This window comes from Canis lupus, chromosome 8 (assembly GCF_048164855.1).
Source record: "Canis lupus baileyi chromosome 8, mCanLup2.hap1, whole genome shotgun sequence".
In the NCBI taxonomy this organism is placed as follows: Eukaryota; Metazoa; Chordata; class Mammalia; order Carnivora; family Canidae; genus Canis; species Canis lupus.
The window spans coordinates 5,316,261-5,343,185 of NC_132845.1; the positions used below are offsets into that span (position 1 = coordinate 5,316,261).

At 35.0% G+C, this 26,925-nt stretch overlaps 1 protein-coding gene across 3 annotated transcripts in view; it reads right to left on the bottom strand.

Annotated features, from left to right (window-relative positions):
* Positions 1-26,925, bottom strand: part of LRRIQ3 (leucine rich repeats and IQ motif containing 3) — a 174,136-nt gene that overhangs the window by 11,392 nt on the left and 135,819 nt on the right. For 2 of the 3 annotated variants that reach the window (XM_072834077.1, XM_072834078.1), the window contains exon 7: positions 11,348-11,425. The exons of the other annotated variant lie outside the window; for it this stretch is intronic. In XM_072834077.1, the coding sequence (XP_072690178.1) occupies positions 11,348-11,425 (78 nt within the window). The remainder of the gene's footprint in view (positions 1-11,347; positions 11,426-26,925) is intronic. 3 annotated transcript variants of the gene reach the window in all.

The window sequence follows — 26,925 nt, forward strand, 5'->3', positions numbered from 1 at the left end:
TTATGGGAGACACAAATCCTTCAGCTTCTTTTGCTACTATGTGTGGTGATAAGACTAAGTCCTCTCCAGTAAAGTGTGGGCAGAAGTGATATGTGTCATTTCTGGACCAAGTCTATTAGGAAACAAATATGTCTTCTCTATATTTTCCTTATTCTTCTGACTCACTAGATAGAGACGATGATAAGGCCCTAGAAGATGGTGAATCCACAATGTGGAAGGACCCTGGCTCCCTGAATTACTTTGTGAAAAACTACTCATTCACCAGGATTAATCAGCCCAAGCTCTTATACAAGCCAGAAATAAATGGCAATTATATTTGAGTCAATATATATTTCTGGGTCTATTTGTTATTATAATAACATATAGACCTGACTAATAACTTGAATCACATCATTGTTCATATATTTACTTTCTAACAATCTAGCCATAAATTTAGGATCAGGTGGCAAATACAGTTTAAAAAATGTATGCTTATTAGTCTTAGGAAAATATGTTTGATTAATTCCCTCTATCTATTAAAATTACATCTCTACTAACTATAGTCTACAATAACTATATTTTTAATAGAAAAATTCTCTTAAAATCTTTATACGTCAAATGCAAATCTGATGGTGAAAATTTTATGGAAGTTAAGGTGACCATGAAGAAGGGTAGGACCGGTCTAGGCAGGCAGTAGGAAAGAGGCAACTAGGCATGATTTTCACTAGAGGCCACAGGAATGTTAAATGAGAAAGGGAACAAAGTCTAAAGCAAAGTAGAAAAATCACGGCTACCAAGTATAAAAGGTAATCTACCATGAAACAAAGCCGAAGTGTCCAGAAATAACTATTAAGAGTTTGGGACCAAAGCAAGGCACTAGACACAGTGGGACAAAATCTAGAGTAAGTAGGTTGTGGTCTAGGGCAACTACCTAGAAAAGTTATTCTTTTGTATTCTTTGGTTTTATGTGTGAATCTTGGCATGAGAAAGCTGGCCAAGAATGAAAGATCAAGAATAGAAAACACAACTAATAAGTCATGAAAGGTTTGGTCATCAGTTTCAATTCATATGGGAGACTGGGATTTTTTTTTTTTCATACCACCAAGCAATGCTCCAAAACCAGCTGACTGTTCTTCAATTCAACTCAAATCTGACACTATCTACCTGGAGACAGGGTCATATCTCACAGGTTAAAGGTTCTGTCCTACAAGACCATCCCTACCCTCTTCAGATGCCAATCACAAGTCCAGATTATCACCTGTGCTTCTGACAAACTGGCTACATATTAGAGGTTCCACGAACCTTAACTTGGGTTCAGTTTGCTAGAGTGGCTCACAGAGCTCAGAGAAACAAATTACTGAATAGATTACTGGTTTGTTATACAAGGCTATAACTCATGAACAGCCAGAGAGATGACTAGGGCAAAGTATGGGAAAAGGACACAAAGCTTCCATGCTCTCTCCAAGCACATCACTCCGCACAAACCTCCACGTGTTCACCAACACAGAAGCTCTCAGAACCCAGAATTTATGGGTTTTTATCGAGGTTTCATTACACAGACATGATTGATTATATCATTGGCCATTAAGGGATTCAATTTGGTCTCCATCCTCTCTTCCCTTCCCAGAGGTTGAGTTTGTAATAGAACGATGCCTTATAAGGAGTAAGAACCACATGTTATTATTACTTTTTCATTATATTTTATATGGAAAACTTAGAGCTTATCTCCTCAATTCCATCAATAGTATAGTTCAAATAGTCAGATAATCTAATAACGAGTGGGGAAAATACAGCAAAGCACTTTTATTGCTCCCCTCAACATCCACATAGTGAAGTACAGAATACACAGGAAGCCTTCTTTATATGCATATTTTGTTTCAAGACTTTATAATTAATCTCACCAGTTATTGTAAAAATAGAAGCCAACTGATGGAAGTGTTCTCATCTTTTTACAACCAAATTTATAAACCTATCTGATGTTCATGCACTTTCTTCTTCTACCCTGATACAGTAAAGGAAGCATCCCTTCCTTGAGCAGTGGTCAAATTTTTCACATGTACTTTGGCCCCATCAGCCTTTACTTTCACTTCTGCAATGATCCTAACTTCTCCTTTGTCATTGCCTCACTACTGGGTCATTCCCACCAAACCACTATAACCACCATTGTCACCAGTGCCAGCACTACCACATTCTCAATCCACGGCCCTCTGGATACAATTTCACCTTCCCGTTCAATATTAAAATAAAATTTATTGACTTGTCTCCCTGTGCTACCTTCTTTTCTTCACCGTATATATTTTTTCAACTCATTTAGATACGGTTCTTATACTACTGTTCCCACTCAAATGTTGAAACTCTTCCTACCACAGGATTTTATGGTGATAAATAAAAGAATTTTTGTTTTCTGTTCTAATCTTTCTTAACTCTCACTAGCACTTAACAGTTAATTGTTTCTTCTTGTTAAAATCTTTTTGTTGTTGTTGCTGTTCAAGTTCTCTGATTTCCATAGTCTCTGAAACCATCCGGATATCTTAGAGATATATATTTTTTTATTTTTCCTAGATTCTCTGAAGCTCCCTTGAATTTTCTTCTAGCTTTCTGGTTGTTCTCAGTTTGCACTTCTTCTTTCTCCACAGAATCTTCAAAGTACTTGAGGACTTGATACTCGGTCTCCTTCCCATCTCCACCTCTCTCCTTAAATGAATCATTCTCATGGCTTTAAATATCAATCTCTGCACTGATAACTCTCATATTTATCATCTCCACTTGGAAGTCCCAGAGTATTTTTCAAAGTTCATGCATTCAATTTTTTTGCTACTAGAAACCAATCCCCTCTAAAATCAGTCCTATTTCAGCAAATGCTACCTACTAGTTTACTCTTCCCACATCAATTTTATCAATTAGTATGTAGGTAAAACCTACAAAAATGTAGCTCAAATTAACTGATTTTTTCTCCATTTCCCACCATGAGGCTACTTCAAGTTTCTATCAATTCTTACTTTGACTAACTGCAATCACTTTAGTCTCTGTATTTCCCAACACACACACACTTCACTGCCCACAGAGCGATCAGCCAGAGTGATCTCTTAAAACTGTCTTTAAAGGCCTAGAGTTTACATATGACCTCATGATAAAATTCAAATCCTTTGCCATAGCCTATAAAAACTTACATGCTTTTACACTTGTGTACTTATTCAATACCACCTACCAATTACTTCTAACCACATTTATAATGCTTTGTCAAGACATAAATGACTTGTAGGTTAATTCCCAGGCACGATTTAGAGTGCCAGAACTTTAAATGATAAAAAGAAATTCAGCTTCGTCCATTACAGGTTTACAAGTGAAAACTAATTTGACCTAGATTAATAAATATATGGCACCACCTACTATAAGCTAGAGTCTTCAAAACTGAAAACAGTGCTGGCTCAAAAATCTTATAGTCTTAAAAAAAAAAACAAAAAAAAACTTAACTGGATGCCACTATATGTGAAGAGATTTGGCATATGCATACACCCAGTTTGCAAAGGAAAGTGCCCGCTTTTCCTACTATCCTGGTGAAGTTTACTAACAGTGACCGCTTTCAGTCTCAGAAGCAACCCAGTTTGGAAGATCGATTATATGGTCACATTTGCTAGAGGGACGTTGCCCAATAACAGACAGGAAGTAGGAGAGTAACACTGTACTGTCTGCATTGTTTTAAGTTACTTAATATCTTAGTTCAGTGCCCAGGACTTGGTAGATATATAATAAATTATTTTGTTAAAACATAGGTTACAAGTCCCCCAAGGTTCTATGAAAGTTGAGACCACGTTTGTTTTGTTCACTACTTTAAACTAAAAGCACTTAGAAGAATCTCTGGTGCGTGACAGGATTTCAATAAACATGTGCCTAATGAATATTGTTCCTACAGACAGCTAGGCCAATTCAGGAATACTCTTCAGTTTGGGTAGTGGGCTGCTGATTTTAAATTGATACTTTCGGGACACCTGGGGGGCTCAGCGGTTGAGCGCCTACCTTTGACCCAGGGCGTGGTCCTGGAGGCCCAGGATCGAGTCCCACATCAGGCTCCTTGCATGGAGCCTGCTTCTCCCTCTGCCTGGGTCTCTGCCTCTCTCTCTGTGTGTGTCTCTCATGAACAAATAAATAAAATCTTTAAAAAAAATAAAAAAATAAATAAATTGATGCTTTCCTCCCATCTTTTGCACCCTCAGTTTCTGTACTTCCCATATCTCTTGTTATTCCCTTTAAGAACCTTACACTTCAAATATAATAGTCACAACTCCTGAATAGGACTTAGACACTTCTACTTTTTATCTTTGGTCCATGCTATTCCTACTTATTTGAAAGGCCCCATTTGCATCACCATCTATAAAATGATTACTCATTTTGAATAACATAAATAGTGTCATATTCTGAACCCTTACCATGTGGTAGCTACTAGGGTTACTTCTTTACATATATATTTATCATTTATTTTAATATTGATAACCTTATTAGGTAGATGGTATTGACCACTAATCATAATGATACAGCTAATATATACTAAATGTTTGCTATATGTCACTTGTTACACATCCTTTAAATAAATAACATAATTCAGTTTCAACAATCTTATGAGGTAAGTACTGTATTATTTTTATCCCTATTTTTTCAAAAAAAAAGAACTGAGGCTTAAAGAAATAGCCAAAGGGACGCCTGGGGGGCTCAGTGGTTGAGAACCTGTCTTCGGCGCAGGGAGTGATCCCGGAGTTCCAGGATCGAGTCCCACATCGAGCTTCCTGTGAGGAGCCTGCTTCTCCCTCTACCTGTGTCTCTGCCTCTCTCTGTGTGTCTCATGAATAAATAAATAAAATCTTTAAAAGAAATAGCAAATATGTTGGGGTAAGATGCTCACATATGGCTAACATCTAGAAAATAAAACAATAAAACAAAGAACAAATATCTGAGAACTCTGGAGAATAAACAAAAACAATGACTTGTTATAAACATTAATACTCTTATAACAGAATCCAGAGTATACAACATTTATGATGCCCACAAAATAACCTAAAACACATAATACGAATGAAAATTATATCATGAAGTATATTACTTCATATAAAATACAACAATCATGCAACCAGATAAGCCATTTACATTCATCCTCTGTGTATTTTATGTGAAGTGGTACAATATTAAATAGATTGTGCGGAGTTAAGGATTTATATTAAAATCCCTACAGAAAGTAAATACATAATGCAAAGAGGGTCAACTAAAAATCCAAATGATAAATTAAAATAGATTACAAAAATATCTGAATACACAAAAAGAAGACAGGGGAACAAAAAACTAAGGACAGAAAACAAATAATAGAATGATACTGATCTAATATGATTAGTGTCCTTAAAAGAGGAGACACCAAAAAGCTCGCTTTCTTTCTCTCTCCTTGCACACATGCACTAAAAAAATAAAAAAATAAATTAAAAAAAAAAAAAAGGTGATGTGAACACACAGAAGATGGTTGCCATCTACAAGCTAGAAAGGGGTCTCACTTGGAAATGACCATGCTGGTACCCTGACCTTAGACTTCCAGCCTTCCTAGCTGTGAGAAAATAAATCTCTGTTTAAGCCACCCAGTGTGTGGTATTTGGTTATGAAAGCCTGAGCAGCTAATACAAAAAAAAGGAGCACCCTCTCTTCGGAGTTTCTAAGCACCATTCCTTAGATGGTATGCTGTGCACACTAGCGTGCTCTTAGTGAATAATGGGAATGCTCAGTGACATTGATCACTCTGGTGGGGGGTGGACTGCTACAGCCTTTAGGCTCCATTTGGCATAAATTTCAACTAGAGACTGGAATTTAAGTGGGGTCTGACATATTGTTCTACAGTCATAGCAATGGGGGCTCAGGAGGTTTTCTATCACTTGAAAAATGCACTTAGGCAGTGAGTTACTATGTGTAGTGGTGTTTACCATTAACAAGAGACTCATGAAATAGGTGCTTAAAAAGCATGGCACATAGCCCAAAGCACAGCCAACCTGGGGTGGGAAACTCTCAAATCCTGGTACGCATATATCAGATACTTCAATCCATTTTTGGTTGATATACAGTTTTTATTTATTTATTTATTTATTTATTTATTTATTTATTCATTCATTCATGAGAGACACAGAGACAGAGAGGTAGAGACACAGGCTGAGGGAGAAGCAGGCTCCATGTAGGGAGCCCGATGTGGGACTCGATCCCAGGTCTCCAGGATCAGGTCCTGGGCTGAAGGCGGCGCTAAACTGCTGAGCCACCGGGGCTGCCCGGTTGATGTACATTTTTGATGATATTCTTCCTATAAGCACAGTGAGTGCTCTTCTGTAACTGAGAATTTCATTATTATTTTAAAATACAGAATTTCATTATTATTTTAAAATATTCTATATTATATGTAATATAGAATGATATTAAATTATAGAATGATTATCATTATATAATATAGAATGATTTTAAAATATAGAATGATTCTTATTTTAAAATACAGAATGATATAGAATGATTCAATTAGATTGAGTCCATTCACATTTACACACACACACACACACATACACAATGTTACATTTGTCAATGAAAGAAATGGAGAAAATTCCTGCACAGAATCTTTCAACTATTGGAAATGTCTGAATGACTATAAAAATTGTTTTATACTTTTTGGGACTCCTTGGTGGCTCAGTCGGTTAAGCATCTGACTCTTGGTTTCCTTCAAGTCATGAGCTCAGGGTTGTGAGATCAAGCCCTACGACGGGTCTGAACTCAGCATGAAGTCTGCTTAGATTCTCACTCCCTCTCCCTTTGCCCTTCCCCACCATGTGCTAGCTCACTCTCAAATAAGTAAATACAACTTTAATAAATAAAATTTGTTTGGAGTATAAATACTCATATTCAACAAATAGCTGAATTTTTTTAACTGAATGCCAAAAATACAAAACAGTATGCTAGCTGTAGTATAGGATGCAAGGATATGTAAGACGTGTTCCTTATTCTCCAAAAACTAAAATTTACCCAAGGTGCTAAGATGGGCAGCTACTGCCCATCTTATAAACAGACTTCTCTATAAACTCTATGAACAGGTTTTATCCCACTCTTAAGGAACAGCGCTTCCAAATTTTTCTAGCCATGGAAGAAATCAGAATACTAATATTTGTAAAGTATGCTGGTTAAAAAAAAAAAAAAGAGAGGGGTTTGTAATCTGGAGAAAAAGACATGTAATTATATTCCATTTATATTCTTATGGTGATAAAATAGGATATAAATTATTAAATGAGATATCAAATACTGAATTTATATATAAAACTTTGAAGTGATGTCTTTGTAAAGACAAAACAGCCGTTAACTATTTGATGAACTTGAGCTTGATTTCCATTCCATGAGTACAAAATCTTTTTTATTTTTTTAAAGATTTATTTATTTATTCATTCAGAGAGGCAGAGACACAGGCAGAGGGAGAAGCAGGCTCCATGCAGGGAGCCCGATGTGGGACTCGATCCAGGGTCTCCAGGATCACACCCCGGGCTGCAGGCGGGGCTAAACCGCTGCGCCACCGGGGCTGCCCTACAAAATCTTTATATCGGATACAGTGATGGTAAAAATAGACTCACAAATCCTTTGCACACTTCCTTTCAAAGTATGGAACCAAATGTGGTGGGTTTACTGATTTACTGATAATGAATACAATATGGCAAAAGAAATAGTGTGTGTCTCACAAGACTCATAAAAGGTACTGTGTCCTGCTCTGGGTTCTTTCTGGCAGATGACCTGATATGGGGAAAGTCTAAGCAGTTCTTTTGAAAGGCCCATAGGGCAAGGGGCTTCTGCTAATAGTCATTAAGGAACATACACCTGTGAAGAAGAGTCATACGAATTTGCCATCTTGGAATGAAGTCTTCCAATTCTAGTTAAGCTTTGGACTACTGCAACCCTGCCTGACGTCCTTGACCTGAGCTGAACACCAAGAATCAGACACTTAACTACATCACTTAGGGGGCCCTCAAGATGAATTTTAAAAATACATATTGTACTTCTAACTATATTACTTTTTCTAAAAGACAGTTTGTTTTTTTTGTTTAATTCATGAGACAGAGCAAGACAGAGAGGCAGAGACACAGGCAGAGGGAGAAGCAGGCTCCATGCAGGTAGCCCGATGTGGGACTCGATCCCAGGACTCCAGGATCATATCCCGGGCTGCAGGCGGCACTAAACCGCTGCGCCACTGGGGCTGCCCGACAGTTTGTGTTTTACAAGGAATTCGAGAGTCTCACTGAAACTAATGTAACCTTGTGTGTCAACTATACTTCAGTTAAAAGAAGAAAGTCCCGTTATGAGAGTTAGGTATAGCAGAGGGATAACCCGTTTGAAATATCTGATAGTACTTCTTTCCTCACCTCATTGATTTAGTTTTCCTTCCTTTTTCACTTATTCTGACACTTTTCATCTACTTACTGTTCTATAGCCTTTTTTTTTTGTTTGTTTTGCCTTTCCTATCTCTTATCTGAGAGTGGCATCAAGAGTCTTTATTAGATCCAGCTGACAGCAATAAGGGCCAAAACAATGACTATATTAAGGTAGGAGCTTTAAAAGTGAACTTTCTATACAAGCAAGTATAAGGTCTACATGTGTAACATCTTTGTATCAGCTACATTTTTCTTGCTACTCTTGCATTATCATAGGACAAGAAAAATAATCATGAAAGCCATACACATGCCAGTTCACATCTGTGAGGTAGACTGGTGATCTGATTCATAAGCACCTTCTATCCAATGTGCAGTGGCTCAATATCCAGTAAAAACTTTTCAGTAACAATAGGCCACAAAATGGTACTCACACTTGTGAATTAGGGAACCGACAATAAACATAACCCAAAAGGGCTAAAGGTCATCTGTCTATACACACAAGGCAAGCAATAATGTAATACTACTGCTGGATATGAAGGGCACCGACATAAGGTAATGCAAACAAACTGTCAAAAAACAGTTGACATAGAAAAGGAAAAATATGACATTAGGAAGTTTGGTTACTGTATCTCTTATCCAAGCTTATTAAAGGAAAATGCCTAGAGACAGATTAATACATATTTTTCAAACATTTCTTGGCACTACTATGGAATTAGCCCTTTACTTAAATTACTGAGTCAAATAAGAAAATAGCTTATACAGTTCTATTTTACATTCTCCTTTACTATAGCTTTTTTTTTTTTTTCTTTTCAGGGAAAAAATTTAGAACTGCCTAGTTGAATTGCAGAGTTAGAAATAACACTTATTTGGCCACTGGTTTAAGGAGAAGTCAAAACAATGCAAAAAACAAGGTATTAAAGTAGATTCTAGTTGCACACTTAGTCTGAAAAAGCAGAGCAGGGTATCAAAGTTATGACTGAAAATTGGATATGCACATAGGTGTTCTCAGAAATCCTTGGTTGAATTCTTAATAGATCAGAAGCCCTTTAACTCTCACTGTAAAATTTACGATTCTTTTTGTCTCTTGCCTATAAAAAAAGATGTTAAACAAATCGAAACTAGTAAGCAAATAACATGAAAATCTAAAATATCTCCCATGCAAAATTCATACTAGCTTTTAAAAAAAATGTTGCCACTAAAAACCAGAAAGGGATCTGTCCACTACACAAGCCTTGTGTAAAATAATGGAGCCGCGATTATAAATCATGCCTGCCAATAATTTCTGTACCAAAATATATTGTAAAATGACCTGAAGATTTCCATACTTAGAAGATTCACAGCAAGGAACTCCTTAGTATCTAACACATTCCTCTCTCCCTAAAAACTGCTCAGAATCCAAATATGTTCAGAGTTTTTCTGGTACTTGTTTTTTTTGTTTGTTTCTTTTTTTTTTGTTTCTTAAGCAGAGGGTTGACAAGAGCATACATAAACACAAAATGATGAAATGCTGTTTAATACTGTTTGGTAGATAATAAAGGGGCATAAAAATAATCTGTTGGTAGGTCTCTGTCTTGGTGTCTTAAAGTGTCTAAGGTAGTACTTATATTAATAGTACATAGTCTGTAACATTGCTGTTTTGTATTACTTTCTTTCAAATTGAAGAATTCTTTTTAGCATTTCTTATTAGGCATGCCTAGTGGCAATGAACTACAGCCGACATCATACTCAATGGTGAAAAACTGAAAGCTTTTGCTCTAATATCAGGAATAAAACAAGGAAGTCATTCCTGTTTAACATAGTACTGGAGGGGATCCCTGGGTGGCTCAGCAGTTTAGCACCTGCCTTTGGCCCAGAGTGTGATCCTGGAGTCCCGGGATCGAGTCCCGCATCAGGCTCCCTGCATGGAGCCTGCTCCTCCCTTTGCCTGTGTCTCTGCCTCTCTCTCTCTCTCTATCATGAATAAATAAATAAGATCTTTAAAAATTAAAAAAAAAACACATAGTACTGGAAATCCTAAAAGAATCAGACAAGAAAAAGAAACAAAAGGCATTTAAATCAGAAAGAAGTAAAACTATTCCTGTTTCCAGAGGACATGATCTTATATCTAGAAAACTGTGAAGAATCCCCCCACCAACTGGGTTAGAATTAATTAATTCAGTAAAATTGCTACACATAAATTTATTCTATTTTTTAAACTTAAATTCAATTAACTAACATATAATGTATTATTAGTTTCAGAGGTAGAGGTCAGTGATTCATCAGCCTTATATAATACCCAGTGCTCATGACATCATGTGCCCTCCATCACCCAGTTAACCCATCTCCCCATTCCTCTCCCCTCCATCAATGCTCAGTTTATTTCCTAGGATTAAGAGTCTCCTATGGTTTGTCTCCCTGTCTTGATCTCATCTTGTTTTATTTTTTCCTCTCCTTCCCTACAGTTGCTTTTCTATATGTTAACAACAGACTATCTGAAAAAGAAATCAAGAAAACAATCCCATTTACAATAGCATCAAAACAGTTAAAATGTGTAGGAATAAATTAAACTAAGGTGAGAGATCTATACACTTAAAACATTAACATGCTAATGAAAAAAGGAAAACAATGAAGACACAAATAAGTAGATTATCTTGTGTTCAGTGAATCGGAAGAATTAATATTGTTAAAATGCTTATACTACCCAAAGCAATCTACAAATTCAGTGTAACTCCCTATCAGAATACCAATGGAATTTTTTTTATAGAAATAGAAAAAACAATTCTACAATTCATTTGGAAACACAAAAGACTACAAATAGTCAAGTCAATCTTGAGGAAGAACAAGACTAGAGGCAAAATATATTACAAAGTTACAGTAATCAAGAGAAGATAGTAGCATAAAGGTAGACACATTGACTAGTAGAACAGAATAGAGAGCCCAGAAATAAATCTACACACATACAGTCAACTGACCTTTGACAAGGGTGCCAAGAATACACAGTGAGGAAAGGATAGTGTCCTTCAACAAGTAGTGCTGGGAAAACTGGATGTCTACGTGGAAAAGAACGAAATTGGAACCTTATTTCACACTATACACACACAAAAAAATCACTCAAAATGGATTAAAACCTTAAAGTATGACCTGAAACTATAAAACTCCTAGAAGAAAATGTAGGGGAAGGGCTTCATGATATTGGTTTTGACAATGATTTCATGGATATGACAACAAAAACAGAGGAAACAAAGCAAAAATAGACAAATTGAATTATACCAAACTAAAAGGCTTCTGCATAGCAAAGCAATCAACAAAGGAAAAAGTCTACAGAAGGAGAAAATATTTGCAAACCGCATATTTGATAAGGGGTTGATCTCCAAAATGTGTAAGACACTCCTATAATTAAATGAATAAAACTCATAATATTGGTTTTTAAAATTGTGTAAATGGACTAAAGACTTTAATAGACATTTCTCCAAAGAAGACATACAAATGGCTAACAATACATTAAAAAAAAAAGTGTTCAAAGTCACTAATCATCAGGAGAATGTGTTAAGACCACAATTAGATCTCCCCTTACACACGTCAGGATGGGTATTTAAAAAATAAAAGTTGACAAATGTTGGTAAGAATGTGGAGAAATTGGAACCCTTGCACACTGTTGGTGGCAATACAAAAATGGTGCAGACGCTATGGAAGATAGCCTGAAGATTTCTCAAAATATTAATAATAGAAATACAATATGATCTAGTAATCCCATTTCTGAATTTTTATCAAAAATAACTGAAATCAGTATCTAGAAGAGACATTATTAGAACTGCAATGTTTATTGCAGCACTATACACAATAGCCGAGGTATGGAAACAACCTAAATGTCTATCAAGAGGTGAATGCAAAAAGAAAATGTCACATATACACATAATGGAATATACTTAGCATTAAGAAAGAAGGAAATTCTGAGATAATGAGACAATATAATGAGTTTTGAGGACATCATGCAAAGTGAAATAAGCCAGTCATAGAAAGACAAATGCCAAATGATTCCATTTTCATGAAGTATCTCAAATACATAGAACCAGAGTGAAATATTGTTGCCAAGGTCTGTGGGAGGTGGAACTGGGGAGCTACTAATTAACTGGCATCATTCCAGGTAAGCAAGATGAAGGAGCTCTGGAGAGCTGCTTGTAGAGTACACCATTGTACCTGTAGTCAACAATATTGTATTGTACACTTAAAGTTTGTTACAAGGTTAGATCTCATATTAGGGATTCTTACCACAATAAAATAAAAATAAAAATAAAAGTACACAGTTAGGCCTAACCCACAAAATGCATGCCTCCTCCCTTGAATTTGGCAAGAGACTACAAAGTAAATAATGATGATAGATATATTTCCTCATGTCCTGCTTTCACACTAACTTTTTTACATTTTTTGTCTTCAGTTGAGAGATGCAGAGACCAAAAGATATTGCCAAATTTCAGTTCAGTGATTAGAATAGCCAGAAAAGGCAGACCTTAAGTATTTCTTAAATATAAGCCCTTATATTCTTAGAATATCAACCTCTAAAGGACACAATTTTATGATTATTTCCAATGATACAAGCTTCAAAGTAGAAATCAGTAAGTAGAAATGTCAGAAGTCTCATGGAACCTTCAGAGACTATATATAGTCTACTATAAAATAGATATTTGGGATTTTTAATTGCTACTTGTGGTCATATTAGAGTTCATTTTTCTCTTTTCCTCATTCCTAAATTATGGATTTCTATTTCATTTCAATTGTAATTCATCCTTGTATGTTAATGATTCTTCTATTTTAATTTCTTTTTAGATAATGTACCTCGCAGTCTAAGATTCTGTGAGCATTTATCCAGTCTCAGATCTCAAATCTCAATTTCAGTGTTTTATTAATGTAATAGACACCAATTTCCCCCAATGGCAGCTACTTAAAATTACATATGGTCTCAGTGAAGAACTTAATAGCTTCTAGCTTCCTAGAATCATTTTGATTTATTCATCTATTAATTCATCTATCCATCCTTCCATCCACTCATTCATATTTTAGTGGCTTGCAAATTCAATTGAAATTTAGGAATCACAACTATGAAATTTCTTATTAAAACTCCTTCTTAATTTTTTTCTCTAAATTTTATTTTCCTTTTTATTTGAGAATTACTTGGTTTCTATGGATATCAGCAATTTCTCTTTAATTAAAAAAATCTTTTATTTGCTTACTATAGCATATATAACAGATACAATACATGTGCAAAGTGCATCCATAACATTGAACATTTGCTATGTGCGATGCACTTTGTACAGAAGGGTAGTATGAAAGGCATGATCCCAGGTCTCATGGAACTTTCATTCTAGTGGGAAAAGATAGACCACAAACTCATAAATACAAAAATATCAAACAGGAATAGGTTCTCTGATGAAAATCAATCAGGGTAAAATGACAATGAGTCTAAGTAATTGTACTGGATAGGTAAGAATTATTTTTTAATCAACTTCATCTCAAATCTGAAAGATAAGAAAGAATAAGCAGTAGGGAATACAAGGCAACTAGATTAAATGAAATGATTTTGAAATTCATAGCTTTCATATTCAAACACAAGTTAACATTTCACTAATACGTCATATTTAAATTCTGTGTCATAAAAGATGATTAATTTTTCATCAATACAATGTCATTTTAAAATATTTTTCCTAAAAATAAGAAAATCATTTTGAACTATTTGTTTCGCTTAACATTATTAGTAATAATAAGTAAAAATTGAGGAGAATGCTACCTTTATATATTTTTCATTAATAATATCATATAATTTTGAGGCACAGTCATAATTTCTACAAACTGAAGTCTTCAATACCAAGGCAACACAATTATTTCTCTCAGATAGAGTTAACTCTATTAAAGAATAATGTTTGCAAAAAAAAGAAATCCTTATATCTGTACGTTATATAAACTTCTCTATTGAAGAGCAAAATAACTAGGCTATATAATAACCCATTTATTTTAAATTATCTCAACAGACAGATTTAACTGTCACATGAAACTTTTAGAAGGCAGGAACACAGAGGGCAATACCATTTGTGGTCAACAGATCTTGTTTGGTTCTCCTAAATGTATTACAGATTTATGAGCCATCTGTGAGGAAATAAAAGGTCTATTTTAAAATCAGTACAGATATGATCTGAATGTTCACAAATGGGTCTGAAGCAGTTGCTCTCTTCAGCAAAACTGTCTGACACCTTAGCACTAGCAGATGGCCTTGTGTGGTAAATAGGCTTTGAGACAGCTTTGAGTTCAGGTAAAGTAAAGGAGATGAGAGGAAAAAAGAAAAATAAAGTAAATACAAAATCAAAGAGCAGTGACATCAACTTCTGTCCCACATTGAGTTTTCCCGGATTTGTTACGCACATGAATGTTATTGAAATTTGATCACACAGGGGCCGTTTCTTCTTTTGAGATTTTCTTAGTAACAATAGAAAAAGGTCTGAAGTCTTCCTCTAAGCCATACCATTTACGTATACACACATAATATAGTATAAACGGCCTGAGATAGGAGCCAAGCTTACCACAAGAAAAAGTAAAGTTTATAAAAATCACACATTCAGGGGTACGTGGGTGGCACAGGTGGTTGACCTGTGAACTCTTGGTTTCCACTCGGATCGTGACCCTGCTTGCTCCCACAAGTGCTCTCTCTCTCATAATAAATAAATAAATCTTAAAAAAAAAAATCACACATTCACATGAAACAAAGCTATCCTGTGGATTGATTCCAACGGGAGAGAAAGTTACAGAGAAGCAGAGAAATTAGTTCCTCACTTAATATAATTAGATATTTTGTGTGAAAATGCTATCCAGGAACCTATTTCTCTATAGTTACATGGAAAAAATTGTAATGCATTACATGTTAACCAAAACCCTATAATTTCCAAAACTAAAAAGTAAAAACAAAAGCAATAAAACTGATATTTATAAGTACCTTTCATGTGAATATGTAAGACACTTAAAGCATTGTCACTTGATAATCAGCTAGTGAGGTTGTTTACAAATAGTTGTTTCAATTGCAATGAAATGGCTGTTGGCAGCAACATCTCAGATGAACATGTCATTGCTGACATCCATCATGCTTTAAAAATGTCTACATGTAATTTTTTTCAAGATCTTTATTGAGAAATATTTAACTATCAAACCATTAAAATGCACAGTGCAGTGGTTCTAAAATATTCAAAGTTGTGCAACCATCACTACAACCTATGTTTTCAAATTTTTCATTCCACCAAAAAGAAATCCTATAACCATTATAGTCACTCTCCATTCTCCAACCTCCACCATCTCCCTAACCCTATACAACTGCTAATCGGCCTTCCATTTCTACAGATTTATGCATTCTGAACATTTATTATGAATGGAATCAAAAATAAATAAATAAATAAATAAGTAAATGGAATCATACAATATGTGGTCTTTGGTAATGATTCCATTACTTTAAAGAACCCAATTCTAGCTTTATGATTTCTTCTCTTTTAAGCCTGCCTTTTTGTTGTTGTTGTTTTATTTAAATTCAAGTTAGCATAAACGGTATCATTAATTTCAGGGTAGAATTTAGTGATTCATTATTTGGATATAACACCCGGTGCTTGTTACATCAAGTGCCCTCCTTAATGCCCATCACCCATTTAGCCTATCCTTCCACCAACCTCCTGGGAGCTCCAGCAACCCTTTCTTTGTTCCCTATAGTTAAGAGTCCCCTATGACTTGCCTCCCTCTATGTGTTTATCTTAATATTGTTTCTTAAATTTCACATGTGAGTGAAATCATATGGTATTTGTCTTTCTCTGACTTATTTTGCTTAACATAATAACCTCTAGTTCCATCCACATTGTTGCAAATGGCAAGATTTCATTATTTTTGATGGCTGAGTAATATTCCTGAGTGTGTATGTGTGTATAACCAACCACTTCTTCTTTATCCATTCATCAATTGATAGATATCTGGTCTCTCTCTATAGTTTGGCTATTGTGTACATTACTGCTATAAACACTGGGGTACAGACGCCCCTTTGAATTTTTGCATCCTTTAGACAAATACCAAGTAGCACAATTGCTGGGTCATAGGGTAGTTCTATTTTAACTTTTTGAGGAACCTCCATACTGTTTTCCAGAGTGGCTGTACCAGTTTGCTTTCCCACCAACAGTGTAAGAGGATTCTCCTTTGTCTGCATCCTTGATGGTATCTGCTATTTCCTGTGTTGTTAATTTTAGCCATTCTGAATGGTGTGGGGTGGTATCTCATTGTGGTTTTGATTTGTTCTCCTCCAGTTCACAGAGAGAGAGAGAGAGAGAGAGAGAGAGAGGCAGAGACACAGGCAGAGGGAGAAGCAGGCTCCACGCACCGGGAGCCCAACGTGGGATTTGATCCCGCGTCTCCAGGATCGTGCCCTGGGCCAAAGGCAGGCGCCAAACCGCTGCGCCACCCAGGGATCCCTCTTCAGTCTTTTTCTGCTCTAACATCAGGATCTTAATTTGGAGATCTAAACTTCTCAACCTGATATTCTAGGGTTAAATGTGTGTGTTCAACTTAGACCACCCTGGCTATGCAGAATATGTTATTCCAATGTCTACTGAAACAATGCTTTGCCTCTACCATTCTGTTGATTTTGAGCTATTATACAGCAAAAGCCACTGTTGGATAGTGGTTAGAAGTATAAAACCATGAGCAAAACCCATTGGATTTCTGAAATGTCATATTCTAGCATTTCAGATAGTAACTGTAGGTAAATTATTTAACTCCACAAGGCTGCAATTTCTTTATCTATGAAATGGAAGAATGAAAATGCTTACCTTATAGATTAGCTGTGAGAATTGAGTGAAAAATAAGTAACATATAGTAAGAAATTTTTAAAATCTAGATTTTATTAGTTTGGCTATCCATTTCATTTTGAATTCTACAAGTTCTCATTTGTAGAAATTCTCATGTTTTGGAATTTAAGTATCTAATTCCTAAATAACCAATGGATCAAAGAGCATATCACAAATGATGTTAAAAATACTATAAGATTAATGAAAACAAAAAGAAATTATGAGGTTTAGCTAAAGCAGTGCTCAGAAGGAAATTTGTATCTATGAACACATATTTAAAATGAAAATCTCAGATAAACTCACCTTCCACCTTAAGAAACTAGTAAAAGATAATAAACCCAACATAAACAGAAGAAGATAAAAATAAAGATTAAATTAGAAATAAATGAAAGTGGAAATAAAAAAATAGAGAAAAATCAACAAAATCAGTTGTTTTCTTTTGAACAGATTGACAAAATTTAGAAATCTTTAGATGAACTTCCCAATAAAAAGGAGAGAAAAAGAGAAGACTTGAATTGCTGGAATCAGAAATGAAAGAGTGCTCACGACTACCAAATTTATAGAAATAAAAAGGACCATAAGGAATACAATAAACAATAATATGCCAACAAATAAGATAACTTAGATGAACAGATTCCTAAAAGAACAAACTGCCCTACTGACCCAAGAAGAAATAGAAATTCTGAATAATCCTATAACAAATAAAAACATTGAATTAATAATTAATTTTTCCACAAATAAACCCTTAGGTCCAAATGGTATATTAGTTTCCTGTACTATTATAAGACTTACCACAAACTTGCTGGCTTCAGACAATAAAAGAATATTCTCTTAGTTCTGGAGGCCATCAATTCAACATTACTTTCACTGAGCTGAAATTAAGATTTCAGTGGGACTGTACTCCATTCAGAAGCTCTGACAGAGAACCTGTTTGTTGTGTTTTTCAGCTTCTGATAGTCACCAGCATTCCTTTGCTTGAGGCCACATCATTTCTACCTGCCTTCATCTTCATTACCTTTCTCTTTTCTATGTGTGTATATGTAGAATCTCCCTCTATCTCTTTTTTATAAGGACACTGATGATGGCATTTAGAGACCTTACAGATAATGCAGGATTATTTCATCTCAAGGTTCCTAACTTCATTGTATCTGAAAAGACTCTTTTGCCAAATAAAGTAATATTTACAGATTCTAGTGATTAGATCCTGACATATTTGAGAACATCATTCAAGCAACTACAGATGGTTTCACTGGCTAATTATACCAAATGTTTATTTAAGGAATTAATACCAATTCTTCACAAACTCTTCTCCCACCTCCTCCTCTAAAATTGCAAGAAACACTCCAACTCATTCTATGAGGCTAGTATTATCCTGACACCAAAACCAAAGATGACAAAATAAATCTACAGACCAACATCCCTTGTGAATATAAATACAAAACTGCTTAACAAAATATTAATGACCTGAATCTAGCCATATAATAAAGTATATATCATGGCCAAGTTGAATTTATCTCAGGAATGGCATGGATAACACCCAAAAATTAATATAATATACCAAATCAATAAAGGACAAAAACTCCCTGATCATCTCAATAGAAGGAGAAAAGAGTAGTTGACAAATTCCAAAATCCAGTCATGATTCAGCAAGTTCAGAATAGAAAGAACTGCTTCAATCTGATAAGGAGTATGTCCAAAAATCCCACACCTAACATCAGACTTAACAGTGAATGCTTTCTCCCTAGATTAGGAACAAGGCAATGATGTCTTTTCTTGCCACTTCTATTCAAAGTTGTGCTGGAGGTTCTAGCCAAGAAGTTCTTGAAAAAGAAATAGAAAGCTGGGATGCCTGGTTGGCTCAGCAGTTTAGCGCCTGCCTTTGGCCCAAAGCATGATCCTGGAGTCCCAGGATCAAGTCCCATGTCGGGCTCCCTGCAAGGAGCCTGCTTCTCCCTCTGCCTGTGTCTCTGCCTCTCTCTCTATGTCTCTCATGAATAAATAAATAAAGTCTTAAAAAAAAGAAATAAAAAGCATTATATTACTAAGGAAGAAGTAAAATTTGTCCATTTGTAGATGAGGTGATGTTCGCCATAGAAAATCTAAGTAATACAATAACTATTAGAACTTATAAGTTCAGAGACACCTGGGTGGCTCAGTGGTTACACATCTGCCTTTGGCTCAGGTCGTGATCCCAGGGTTTTAGGATTGAGTCCTGCATGGGGCTCCCTGCATGGAGCCTGCTTCTCCCTCTTCCTATGTCTCTGCCTCTCTCTCTCTGTGTCTCTCATCAATCAATAGATAAAATCTTAAAAAAAAAAAAAGAACTTATAAGTTCAACAAGAATTGTAGGACACATGATAAATATTAATTTAAAAATCAACTGTATTTCTACACATTAGCAATGAACAATTCAAAAATAATTTAAGAAAACAATTTCATTTATAATAGCATCAAAAAGAATAAAATATTTAGGAATAAGTTTAGAAAAAGAAATACAAGACTTTTATACTGAAACAAACAAAAAACAAAAAACACTGTTGAAATAAATACCTAAATAAATCGAAAGAACATTATATTCTTGGATTGTGAGACTTAAAATGGTTAGAATGGCAAATGCTACCCAAATAAATCTATAGATTCAAACAATTCCTATTAAAATGCCAATGACTTTTTTTTTCGACAAATGGAAAAGCTGATCTTAAAATCCATATGGAATTACAGGAGATTCCAAATAGCCAAAACAATCTTGAAAAAGAAAAGTTGGAGGACTCGCATTTCCTCATTTGAAAACTTTCTACAAGCTATAATAACTAATACAGAGTGATACTGGCATGGAGATAGACATTTGCATTAATGTAATAGAATTGAGAGTCCAGAAATAAGTCCATTTATGGTCAATAGATTTCTGACAAGAGTGCCAAAAAAATTCATGAGGAAAAAAATAGCCTTTTCAATAAATGGTGCTAGATGAAGTAAATGTCTTATTCAAAATATCTTATTCAAAAAAACTATCTTATCCCCTCTGTCACACTAAATGCAAAATAAACTCAAATGGACCATAAACCTAAATTTATAAATTAAATCTATATATCTCTTAAAAGAAAACATAGGAGTAATTCATAACTTTGGCTTAGGCAATGATTTCTTAGATATGATATCAAAAGTACAAGCCAACAATGCTAAAAGTAAGTGGGAAGGAGAGAAAAGAGAGGAATAAGGAAGGGAAAGTCTGGATTACATCAAAATTAAAAACAGATAAAAATATTTGTGCTTCAAACAATACCATCAAGAAACAGAAAAGACAACTCACAGAATGAGAGAAAATATATTCAAATCACATATCTGCCAAGAGGCTTGTATCCAGAACACATAAACCATTTACAAGTCAATAATAAAAAAAGAAAAATATCTCAGTAATAAAATGGCTAAGTATCTGAATATAAATTAATCAAAAGAAAATATGTAAATAGCCATAAGTACATAAAAATAATGCCTGTGTAGAGGGTAAAGGGAATGCAAATAAAAACTTAGTGAGATTCCATTGCACACCAACTTGTTTGGCTATAATAAAAAAGACACATAGTACCAAGTGTTGGTGAAAATTAGGAGAAATTGGAACCCTCATATATTGCTGATTTTCATACACTGCTGGCTATAAAATGATACAGTCACTTTTAAAAACAATTTGGTAGGTTATCAAAATGTTAAACACAGAGGAGTGACCAAGCTATCCATTAATTCTACTCCTAGCTAGATATCTAAGAGAATTAAAAACATATATCCACATAACTTGTACATGAAAAAAGTACTATTTCTAACAGTCAAGAAAATGTCCAGCCACTGATAGATAAACTGTGTTATGTCCATGTAATAAATTTTATTCATCTATAGAGAGGAATGAAATACTGAAACATATTGCAGCGTACATGATCTTTGTCAACTTTATGCTAATGAAAGAAGACAGACACAAAAGACCTTGTACTTTATTTTATTTTTTTTAATTTTTATTTATTTATGACAGTCACACAGAGAGAGAGAGAGAGAGAGAGAGAGGCAGAGACACAGGCAGAGGGAGAAGCAGGCTCCATGCACCTGGAGACCGACGTGGGATTCAATCTCAGGTCTCTAGGATCGCGCCCTGGGCCAAAGGCAGGCGCCAAACCACTGCGCCACCCAGGGATCCCAAGACCTTGTACTTTAGATTACATTTATATGAGTGTCCAGAATGGGCAAACTGATAGAAACACAGGTAGGTTTGTGGTTACCAGGGGTTAAGAAGAGGAAGGAACAGAAAGTTACTGCTAGTTAGTACCAATTTTCTTTTAGTGGAGATGAAAACGATCCTGAATCATGTAGTCATGTGGTTGCATTGCTCTGTGATTAAGAGTGACTAAAAAGCACTGAATTTTAAACATTTTTTGGTGTGTGTTTAATTAATAAATCTCATTTTTTAGAGTAATTCTAGGTTCACAGCAAAACTTGAGTGGAAAGTAGAAATTTCCCATATTTTCCCCATCCCAACATATGCACTCCTTTCCCCACTCTTGACGTCTCCCACCAGAGTGGTAAATTTGTCACAATCAGTGAATACTACACTTGAAGTCCATACTATAACCTTTGATGTTGCACATTTTTGGGTTTGGACAAATAGGTAATGAAATGTATCAGTCATTAGAGTATCATAGAAAACAGTTTCAATGCCCCCCAAATCTTCTGTGCTTCACCTGTTTATCTCTCCCTCCTCCTTACCACTTGGCAAACACTGATTTTTTTAACTGTCCCCATAGTTTTGCCTTTTCCAGTATGTATATAGTTGGAATTATACAGTATGTTGCCTTTTCAGATTGACTTCTTACACTTAATAATAATATGCATTTAGATGTCCTCCATTTCTTTTCATGGCTGGATGGCTCATTAATATTTACTGTTGAATAATATTCCATTATATAGATGTATGGATTTCCAAGTTTTGGCAATTGTGAATAAAACTGCTAGAAGAATCCATACATATGCAAGTTTTTCCGTGAACATAACTTTCCAACTTCCTTGAATAAATAGCAGAGCATTATTACAGGATCCTGTGGTAGGACTGTTTTGTTTTGCGTGAAACTGTCAAACTGTTTTCCAAGTTGGCTGTATCATTTTACATTTATGCCAACAATGAGAGTTCATATTGCTCCACATAGTCCCCAGCATTTGATGTTATCAGTGTTTCAGATTTTGGTTATTCTAATAGGTGTATAGAGGTATTTCATTTTAATTTGCATTTCTACAGGACCATATGATGTGAATCATGTTTTTTTGTTTTTTGTTTTTTTTTTGTGAATCATGTTTTGATCTGCTTATTTACCATCTGCATGTCTTCTTTGGTAGAGTGTTAAGCCTTTGGACTATTTTTTTAAATAGTTTGTCTTTTATTGTTAAGTTTTAAGTTTTTTTTTTTTTTAATATTTTGGATACCAACCCCTTATTAGAATTGTCTTTGCAAAAAAAAAAAAAAAAAAGATTTGTCTTTGCAAATATTTTCTCCCAGTCTATGGCTTGTACTTCATTCTTTTAACATTGTCTTTCACAGTCCTCCAATTCTATACTTCTCCAATACTGTGTTGGCTATTCTGGGTCTTTTGCTTCCCAATATAAAATTTAGAATCAGTTTGTTCAATATGCATAAAGTGACTTTTGGGATCTTGATGATGTGTCTTCCTATCAATGAACATGGTATTTTTCTCCATTTATTTCATTCTTCTTTGACTTTTTTTATTGTGTTAGCTAGGACTTTCAGCATGATGTTTGTTTGTTTGTTTGTTTGTTTGTTTCCCACATCTGACTGTTATCTGCAAAGTTTTATTCCTTCTTTTCAAATCTGTCTACCTCTTATCTCATTTTCTTACATTATTGCATCAGCTAGGACTTCCAGTATGATGTTGAAAAGCAGTGGGGGGAGGGGAAATTCTTGCCTTAAATCTGATATTTGTAGGAAAGTTTCCAGTTTCTCATTAAGTATGAAGATAGCTAGTTTGTATTCTCCCAAGTTGAGAAAGTTCCCCTCTATTACTAAAGTGTTTATCCTGAATATGTGTTGAATTTTGTCAAATGCCTTTTCTGTAGCTATTGATATAATCATGTAATTTTTCTTTCTTAGCCTGTTGATGTAATGGATTATGTAAACTGATTTTTGAATATTAAGCTGGGTTTGCATACCTGGCATAAATCCCACATGGTCATGGTTATATTTCTTTTAATACAAATTTGGATTATTTTTGGTAAGATTTTGTTGAGAATTTTTACATCTATGTTCATGAGATATGTTGCTCTGTGGTTTTATTTCCTTTTCTTTTTTCCAATTCTCTTATTAAATTTTGTCATCATATAAAGAGTTTGGAAGTATTCCCTTGCTTCTATCTTCTGAAAGAGACTATAGAGAATTGGTATGATTTCTTCCTTAAATAATTGGTAGAATCGACCAATATACCTACCTAGGCCTGATGCTTTCTGATTTGGAAGTTTATTAATTATGGATTCAATTTCTTTAGATATAAGCTGATAGATTGTCTACCTCTTATGTGAATTTTGACAGATTATGTCTTTCAGGAATTACTTTCAGCTTGGTTATCAAATTTTTGGTCATAGAGTAGTTCAAAGTATTCATTTATTATCCTTTTAATGTCCATGGCATCTGAAGTGATACACCCTCTTCAGTTTCTGAGATTAGTAAACCATGTCATCCTTTTTCTTAATTAGACTTCCTTGAGGTTTATCACTTTTATATATGTATTTCCAAAAGAACCATTTTTGATGATTTTCTCCATTTTCTGTTTTTAATTTCATTGATTTCTGCTCTTTTCTTCTGCTTTGGATTTTGTCTTATTTTCCTATCTTAAGGTGGAAACCTAGATTACACTCTTAGATCTTTCTCTTTTTCTAAAATACACATTTATTACTATAAATTTCTCTCTAAGCTCTGCTTTTCCTGAATTCAACAATTTTTATAAGTTGTGTTTTTATTTTCATTTAAATATTTGAACATTTCTCTTGAGATTTCTTCATTGGCTCATGTGTTATTTAGATGTGTTTTGTTTAATTTCTAAGAATTTTGTGATTTTCCAGCTATCCTTCTCTTGTTGGTATTTAGTTTCATTCCTTTGTGGCCTAAAGTGGACATTGTGTGACTGTTATTCTTTAAATTTATTACAGTGTGTTTAATGACCCATAATGTGATCTATCTTGGTGAATGTTCCATATGAGCTAGAAGAATGTGTATTCTGCTGTTGTTACAGGAAGTAGTCTATAGATGTTCATTATACCCAGATGTTTGATAGTATTTGGGGCTCAACTGTGTCCTTACAAATTTTCTGCCTGCTGGATCTGTTCTTTTCTGGTGAAGAGGTGTTGAAGTTTCCATATATTATAGTAAATTAATCTATTTTTCCTTGCTGTTCTCTCAATTTTTCACGATATGTTTTGATGCCCTGTTGTTAGGAACATAAACGTTAAGAGCTGTTATGTGTTATTGGAGAAGTGACTCTTTGTCATTATGTAATGCCCCTCTTTATACTCATAAATTTTCTGTGGTCTGAAGTCTGCTCTGTCTTCTCATAAGCCCATGAAAGGTATTCTTAATTTATGTACAGTAATTTTTTTTTTCTCTCCAGTATTTGTTTTTGGGTCTTTCTTGGAGTTTCCATGTCTGCTTACATTGGCCATCTGTTCTTTCATGCTGTCTACTTTTTCCATTAGAATCCTTAGCATATAAATCATAGTTGTTTTAAATTCCTGGTCTAATAATTGCAACACACATGCCATACCTGAGTTTGGTTCTGGTGTTTGCCTGTCTCTTCAAGTTGTGTGTTGTTTGGTTCTTTTTTTTTTCCTTTTAGTATGTCTTATAATTTTTTCTTAATAGTGTCATGATGTAGAGGGGGAAACATATTGCTGTAAATAGGCCTCAGTAATGTGGTGGTAAGAGGTGGGGAGTGGGAAGCATTCCACGGCCCTATGAGTAGGTCTCAGCCTTTCAGTGTGAACGTCACACATGCTCTCAGTTACTTCCCACCTTAGTGGGATGGGAATGCTAGATGAAACATGGCATTTCCCTCCTTCCATGTGAAAGGCTAAAACTGTCTTTGGTTAGGCGTTTTTCTTCTCCCAAGGCAGTTAGGCCCTGGTAGAAACTCAGTAGTCTGGACTCTGGTTATATATCTTCTCCTGAATGCAGACCTTGTTACGAAGAATAAAATGCTCTTGCATATTTCAAAATGATTCCTTTTACTCTCCCTTTGTCAGAAGCATGAGACTGTATTTCTCTACTATTCACTGTGAGAAACTAGTAAAGTTCTAGGAGGCAAAACTCAAAAGTGTGTCCACCCATTCCCTGATGACCAGGTCCTCTTATAAGTTTTCTCTCTTAGACTTGCCCACACTGAGCCGCTAGCCATTTGTCATTCATATTCAGGCTTTCCTACTCCGGCACTGGTCCCTGTGGAGGTTTCCATTGATGGGCTTCTGCTCTGATAAGGTGTCATTCTCTGTATTTGCCTGCTGGGCTCTTCAATTTGGGGGCCAGCAGTTTATTCTGTGACCTCAATTCTCCAATGGGTACTAGAAGAGTTGTTGATTTTTAAGTTTTTTTTTTTTTTTTTTTCAGCTTTCATTTGTTAGGATGGTGTATTGATTTCTAATCTTCTTACATGCCAGGATGAATTTCTTGTTCATTTTTATCATGTTTTAGTTTTAGGTTAAATAATCTCTATAGATTCATCTTCAAGTTTAATGATTCATTCTTCTGCCAGCTATGATCTACTGTTGGTATGTCTAGTGAACCTTTTATTTTAAATATTGCATTTTTGAAGTAAGAATTTCCAATTATTTTTATTTCATATCTATCTCCTCATTGATACTTTCTATAAATGTCCCCAGATATGTCCACATCTAATTCCCAGAATCTGTAAAAATTACCTTATATGTAAAGAAAGGACTTTGCAGATAAAAGTTAAAAACTGTGTGATGAGCTAATTAACTTGGATTATCCAAGAGGGCCTGATATAATCAACAATAGCCCTTAAAAGACGGATGTAGGATGAGTCAGCACCAGCAGAGAAGGAAATGTAATGATATAAGGAAGAAATTGGAGTTATAAGGCCAGTAGCCCAGAAACACTGTCAGCCACTAGAAGTTGGAAAAGGCAACAAAGATTTATCCTCTAGAGCTTCCAGATGCTAATTTTAGACTTTAAGGTCTATTTTGGACTTCCAACTTCTAGAACTGTGAGAGAATATATTTCTTTTGTTTTAAGCCACTGTTTCATAACTTGTTACACTAGTAAATGAAACTAAAACAGACCTCTCCAAGGTAGCTTCTATTGCCTGCTTCCTCCCTCTTGTATAGGAGTCACACTTTCCTACTATTTGCATGTCCCATAATTTTATGTCGAAACTTGGACATTTCATATAATATGTGGTAGTAACTCAGGATATGATTCCCACCTATTTCCACCAGCGGACTGATGTTGTTTGCTTAGTCACTTGCTAATTTATTTGGTGACTGAAGTAACTCTTTGAAGTCTCTTTCCCCCTCAATGTAAAGCCACATGATGTCCCTGCTCAGATCCTGCCCCCTTTTTTTATAATCTTTTAGTTTGGCTACCTAGCCAAGTTCAGCCCATGGTTCAGCATAAACCATGTATTGGTTAAAGA